The sequence below is a fragment of the Bison bison genome, unplaced genomic scaffold, assembly GCF_000754665.1.
Source record: "Bison bison bison isolate TAMUID 2011002044 unplaced genomic scaffold, Bison_UMD1.0 scf7180017864503, whole genome shotgun sequence".
In the NCBI taxonomy this organism is placed as follows: domain Eukaryota; kingdom Metazoa; phylum Chordata; class Mammalia; order Artiodactyla; family Bovidae; genus Bison; species Bison bison.
Window position 1 is genome coordinate 4759661 of NW_011495061.1, and position 7261 is coordinate 4766921.

A 7261-nucleotide genomic window follows, 5' to 3' on the forward strand; every position below is an offset into this window, starting at 1 on the left:
TGTCCTTTATTGAGCCCATCTTTGCATGAAATGTTCCCTTGGTATCTCTAATTTTCTTGAAGAGATCTCTAGTCTTTCCCATTCTATTGTTTTCCTCTATTTCTTTGCACTGATCATTGAGAAAGGCTTTCTTATCTCTCCTTGCTATTCTTTGGAACTCTGCATTCAAATGGGTATATCTTTCCCTTTCTCCTTTGTTTTTCACTTCTCTTCTTTTCACAACTATTTGTAAGGCCTCCCCAGACAGCCATTTCACTTTTTTGCATTTCTTTTTCCTGGGGATGGTCTTGATCCCTGTCTCCTGTACAGTGTCACAAACCTCCATCCATAGTTCATCAGGCACTCTATCAGATCTAGTCCCTTAAATCTATTTCTCACTTCCACTGTATAATTGTAAGGGATTTGATATAGGTCATACCTGAATGCTCTAGTGGCTTTCCCTACTTTCTTCAATTTAATCTGAATTTGGCAATAAAGAGTTCATGATCTGAGCCACAGTCAGCTCCTGGTCTTGTTTTTGCTGTCTGTATAGAGCTTTTCCATCTTTGGCTGCAAAGAATATAATCAATCTGATTTTGGTGTTGACCATCTGGTGATGTCCATGTGTAGAGTCTTCTCTTGTGTTGTTGGAAGAGGGTGTTTGCTATGACCAGTCCATTCTCTTGGCAAAACTCTATGAGCCTTTGCCCTGCTTCATTCTGTATTCCAAGGCCAAATTTACCTGTTACTCCAGGTGTTTGTTGAGTTCCTACTTTTGCATTGCAGTCCCCTATAATGAAAAGGACATCTGTTTTGGGTGTTAGTTTCCTGGCAACCCTTTCCCAAATATTCCCAAGTATACCGAGAAGCATTCACATTTTAACCTCCTACAGATCCTCACAAGTTTGTGAGTTGTATACAGAGGCCTCTTTGCTTTGAGTCCCAGGGAAGGCAAGGAGAGGTGGCAGTGGATTTCAGTGGTAACTGGAGCTACAGCAGCTGATACCTTACTCCACTTGGCTCACGGCCACTGCCTGTTCTGCACGACCCTCCTCCGAATGGGGCAGCCAGATTGAGCAAATAATAGCACAGGATGACCAGTCTGAATCTGAGGTTTAGATTGCTAAGTCACTTCAGTCGTGTCCGACTCCGTGCAACCCCATAGACGGCAGCCCACCAGGCTCCCCCATCCCTGGGATTCTCCAGGCAAGAACACTGGAGTGGGTTGCCATTTCCTTCTCCAATGCATGAAAGTGAAAAGTGAAAGTGAAGTCGCTCAGTCGTGTCCGACTCCTAGTGACCCCATGGACTGCAGCCTACCAGGCTCCTCCGTCCATGGGATTTTCCAGGCAAGAGTACTGGAGTGGGGTGCCATTGCCTTCATGACAAATAATTTTTCAACGTATGTCCCATGTAAAAAAAAAATATTCATTGTCCATCTTAAATTCAAATTTAACTAGACATCTTATATTTCATCTGATTCACCTTCCAAGTGCCACTGTCAAACCCCACTCTTTCAGAAAGGACCCGAGAGCTGTTTCCTGGTTCTTTTCTTTTGACCATAGCCTTTTTTTTCTCATGGCTCACACCTCCCACCCTGCAAAGGGAAGCTAAGTAAGGAGATGAGGAGAGCAGCCAAGAGACTAGAGAGAGACCCAGAGCTTCCTTTTAAGAGAGCCATTTCCTTTTAAGAGCACACCAAAATCAGATTTCTCTGGTAGCTCAGTGGTAAAGAATGCACTTGACAATGCAGGGGACACGGGTTCGATCCCTGGTCTGAGAGAATCCCACGTACTGAGGAACAATTAAGCCCATGCACCACAACCACTGAGCTTGTGTTCCAGAGCCCGGGAGCCACAACTACAGAAGCTTGAGCACTCTGGAGTTATGCTCCGCAACAAGAGAAGCCACCATAATGAGAAGCCCGCATACCACGGCTAGAGAGTAGTGCCTGCTTGTCACAACTAGAGAAAAGCCCATGCAGCAACAAAGACCCAGCATAGCCAAAAATAAATGAATAAATTAAAGGGTTTTTTTTTGTTTTTTGTTTTTTGGTTTTTTTTTCCGTTTCAAAATTAACATTTTTATTAAATCAAGTTAAAAAAACATTCACTGTAGAAAAGTCAACAAGGGTTTTAACAAAACCAAAATATACCTTTTTATACAACATATGTATATATTAGCAGCAAACTACTTCTGAGATTTTATGTTCTTTTAGTTATTTATTTTAAAGAAAGCATAAACAATTATATTAGTATGGAATGTCAGCTAATCCACTCTTCAGCTTTATTCTGTGGTTTGGGCCTTCTAGTACAAGTTATTTTATGATTTTTATTAATGAATACGAAGAATGAACTCAATTTTGACTAAAATGTAGTGAAACAGAGTGGCTGGTAGGATCCATCTCACTACTATAGTCCCGCATTATCTTTCAGATAACAAATGAGCACCATATAAACATGTAATTGTGTAGGTGTGTAAACTCAATTTTTAAGGTGTCATAGTAGCCAAGTAGACAACTTAGCATTTGACTGTTACTTTAAAAATTTGGTAACATACAAAATTTTAATCAACTCAGATGAACACATCAACCCCATATTACTAGTTTCTTTTAAAAATCTTAATAGAAATTCTGCATATAACCAGACAAATTGCATGCTTATATGTGTATATACACATACAAAAGTGCATGTATATATACATACACATCTTTAGCTTTGAACAAATTTCTAAACTGAGATGAAGTCAAACCTCTCATTTAAATATATAGAGAGAATGCAATATCACCAACTGCAAGTTTCTAATACAAGTTTCATCGTAGCTAACCAGCAATTCTGTTACTGAAAATTCTGAGGCCAAAGAGCTGTAATTCAGCTTACTGTACTTTAGGCTTACATATTAGTCAGCCAAACAAACAAGATTTGACATTACCAACTTGTCCACCAAAGAAATCAATTTTTCTCTTGATATTTCCTTCTAACAGCAAAAAGGAAATACCTATACAATGAGCTTTTGCTTTTTAAAGAGTTAAAATTATTAAAGAAATCTCACTAGTCTTCAAAAATACTAAACATTATATAAATACAATTTCCTTATAGTTGAATTCTTCAGCTAGAATCTGTATTTAAAAAAGTTTCCTTTGGATTGTTTCATTTAGCACTTCAAGTCTCCATTTGCAACTCAAATAACTGGCTCAGTTTTGTTAGTTTATATTAATCACATCATTCAGAATTTGGTACGGTGTTACCTGTGTACAATAATGTCAATGGGAGGAACTGCACCAAATTTCAAAAGCAAGGGAAAATTCAAGAATATGTAATGCAAAAAAGGTAAGTACATTAGGGATTCTCTTTTCACCATTAATGAAGTATAATCCTTTTAATGTTTATAAAGATAATGTCCTAAGCTTTATCTTTTAACTTATCAAAAGAATTGAGTTTTTACATGGCCCACCTTTATTTTTCAATTAAAAAACTAAAACAATAGACTGAATTACTTTTATTAATATACACATCAAGTTATTGAAATGGTGACTTCCTGTAGTTTTCTCCTTAAAGATGGCACTTGCAGGTACAAAGATGCAGAGGTGTCTACAGCCTTCAAATGTTTACTTGAAAAGATTCTTCAACCGCAGTTTGATACTGGGTTTCCTCATCTAGCTGAAGATTCACAAATTCTCCATAATCAAACTGATGTCTTTGATTTAGATGACTAACAAAATTTCTAGTAACCTGGCTAGGATCTCCCCAAGGAAGAGACACACAAATAGGACATGTCACAGGAACTATCTGAAATAGGTGATTACTGTTACAATGATCCAGTAAACGCTGTCTGGTAAAATTTGATTCTTGACACAAGGGACACTTAAAAGTAGGATGCCCAGAAGAACCTGTATTCTCTTGGTAAGTTTCTATGTTATCAGATGCAGATGTTTCACTCCTGTTACTGTTTCCTACTGAATCTTGAGAGATCTGAAAGTTTGGAATGATAGAAGAAACACCATATTCATCTTGATACTTCTTACAAGATTTGTAATGATGTCTCATGCGATAGAATTTAATCTGTTTTGCACAGCATCTGCAGCTACCAGAAAATTTCCTCATGATATTTTCAAGGTCTAAGGCCCGTTCAGGACATGCTCTCTCTCTTCTAGTCACATTTCCACGACAGAGGGGACAATGTATTCCGCTTTCTCTCATTGCAGTCAGGAAACACTTTCTACAAAAAACGTGCTGACAGGCCGCAGTCCGCACGGGCGTTTTGAGCACCTCCTGACAGACGGGGCAGTAGAAATCATCTTCGGTGTAGGACGTGGCCGCGGAGAGCTCCTCGGCCATGGTGGGGGACGAAGGATGAAGGCGATGGCGGCGGCAGCGGCCGGGGTGGCGGTGGCGGCCAGGGGCCCGACTCCCTGCCTAAAGGGTTTTTTTTAATATTCATTGAAAACAAACAAAAAAAAAAGAGCACACCAAAATCACAACTATCTGCAGAATAACCATCAGTGAAAAAGACTGGGACCTACCAGAAAAGACCTTCCACAGCTACAAGCATAAAGAAGAAATGAGACCAAGACCCATTGTGGGAGGGACCACCCCCAGGTGGGACACCCACGAACTGGAGAATAATTGTATCCCAGGGGCCTTCCCACAGGAGCACAAGTTCTGAGCCCCAACATCAGGTTCCCCAATCTAGAAGGTCCAGCACTGGGAAAACGAGCCGTCGGGGTATTTGGCTTTGAAGGCCAGCGGGGCTAAATTGCAGGAGCCCCTCAGGACTAGGGGAAATAGAGACTCCACTCCACAGATTTCACACACTCAGGGACCCAGGGCAAGAGCAGTAATTGATAAGAGCCTGGGCCAGACCTACTTGCAGGTCTTGGAGAGTCTCCTGGAGAGGCACCTGCAGCTCACCTGGGGACATAGACGCCAGCAGCACCCATATTTAGGAGCTCATCCTACGCTGAAGGACGAGCTGACAGGCCGACGCCATTGTGTGGGCTCCTTCCTCCAGCATTTAGGGCCAAGACTGGCCCCACCTAATAGTCTGGAGGCACCAGTGTTGGATGCCTCAGGCCAAACAACTAACTGGGCAGGGACACAGCCCCAGCCTTCTGCAGACAGGGGCCTGAAGACCTCCTAAGCCCACTGCCACTCTGCCCACCGGAGGGCCAAGACCTAACTCCACCCACCAGTAGCCAGGCAGTAGCCCCTCCCACCAGGAAGCCTGCGCAGACCTCTAGACCGGCCTCATCCACCAGAGGGCAGACACCAGAATGTAGGCCAGACCCTCCCCACTAGCAGGGCAACGCAAACTTCAGGACACTCCAGATCCCATCAAATGAATCAATCCTAAAGGAAATCAACCCTGAATACTCAATTGGAAGGACTGATGAGCCAATACTTTGGCCACCTGTCACAAAGAGCTGAATCATTGGAAAAGGCCCTGATGCTGGGGGAAATAGAAGGCAAAAGGAGAAGGGGGTGGCAGAGGATGAGATGGTTAGATAGCATCATTGACTCAGTGGACATGGATCTGAGGAAACTCTGGGAGATGGTGGAGGATAAAGGAGCCTGGCATGCTGCAATCCATGGGGTTGCAAAGAGTTGGACATGACTTAGCAACTGAACAACAGCTGCGTTTAGTTGATGTCATACACAACTGTGTCAGGAGCCACCTCCCCATCTCCACATACAGTCTGAAATGGGCCCTCAGATCGCTATGCCCTGCCACCGGACTCCAGGAACCAGCTCTGCCTGCAAGTAGTCTGGCACTAACCCCAGGCCCTGGTTTCACCTGCCAGGGGGTGGGCAGCAGCCCCAGAGTCTTCAAGACCCTGACTCTGCCCACCAGTGAGCCAGCACTAGCCCGGGGGCCTCTGAGGGTTCCACAACCTGACACCTCTTATCAGGCCCTGCGTAACAGCAGCCAGCAGCACTCCCGCGAGGCAGAGTCTGACAACCAGCCAGACTAGAGCCAGCCCAGCCTTGGTCTGTGTTCAGTATGTAGACACTTTATCGGTGTACAGGATGATATACTGTCTGCTCAGAATTCTTTCCTTAGGGATCCACTTTTCCATTCCCTATGTTTCAGGAGGTGCTGGTCCTTTCTTACTCAGCCCTTCGAATGTGACCTAGGCCATGAGAGTCACTCAAGTCAGAGTTCATTGTCCAGACCAAAGAGATTGTTCAAGGCTTGACACCTGCTCAGGGTCAGGTCAGAATCCTTCTCCAACTTCCCTGCAGGAGCTATTCATAAAGACTATTCCCTCCCTATGGAATTATTGGCTGTAAGAATGGTTTAGGTTGATGCCCCTTGTGGCCATCTTCTCTGACGTATAAGAGCAAAAGGCAACTATAGAAAGAGCAACAGAGGGGAAAGACAGTGGAAGCCCAGATAACATTGTTAGAAAGAGCCAGACAGACCTAACTAGAAATCAGCTTTAAAAAAAGAAAAGAAAGAAAATAGTGGGTCATTTAATTGTTGCTTAATCTAGTTTGATTTGAATGTGAATCCTATGTAAAATAGCATGTCTAAATTTCAGTTGGATATTACATTCATTTTTTTTAAAAAACAGGTCTCCTGAGAAAATAATAGCAAATGAAGCAACTGACAAAGAATTAATCTCAAAAATATACAAGCAACTCCTGCAGCTCAGCTCCAGAAAAATAAATGACCCAATCAAAAAATGGGCCAAAGAACTAAATAGACATTTCTCCAAAGAAGACATACAGATGGCTAACAAACACATGAAAAGATGCTCAACATCACTCATTATCAGAGAAATGCAAATCAAAACCACAGTGAGGTACCATTTCACGCCAGTCAGAATGGCTGCTATCCAAAAGTCTACAAGCAATAAATGCTAGAGAGGGTGTGGAGAAAAGGGAACCCTCTTACACTGTTGGTGGGAATGCAAAATAGTACAACCACTATGGAGAACAGTGTGGAGATTCCTTAAAAAAATGGAAATAGAACTGCCTTATGATCCAGCAATCCCACTGCTGGGCATACACACTGAGGAAACCAGAATTGAAAGAGACACGTGTACCCCAATGTTCATTGCAGCACTGTTTATAATAGCCAGGACATGGAAGCAACCTAGATGTCCATCAGCAGACGAATGGATAAGAAAGCAGTGGTACATATACACAATGGAGTATTACTCAGCCATTAAAAAGAATACATTTGAATCAGTTCTAATGAGGTGGATGAAACTGGAGCCTATTATACAGAGTGAAGTAAGCCAGAAAGAAAAACACCAATACAGTATACTAACGCATAT

General features: G+C 42.6%; 1 protein-coding gene across 1 annotated transcript; it reads right to left on the minus strand.

Moving 5' to 3' along the window:
* Positions 1-2034: 2034 nt before the first annotated feature.
* On the minus strand, positions 2035-4388 carry LOC104980537 (E3 ubiquitin-protein ligase RNF138). The gene has a single exon (XM_010829290.1). The coding sequence runs from the start codon at positions 4314-4316 to the stop codon at positions 3579-3581; it is 738 nt and encodes a 245-aa protein (XP_010827592.1). The 5' UTR covers positions 4317-4388; the 3' UTR covers positions 2035-3578.
* Between the last annotated feature and the right edge of the window lie 2873 nt (positions 4389-7261).

What these genes read in the sequence shown, in the direction of transcription:
- LOC104980537 (XM_010829290.1), bottom strand. Translation starts at nt 4,316, where the DNA reads ATGGCCGAGGAGCTCTCCGCGGCCACGTCCTACACCGAAGATGATTTC.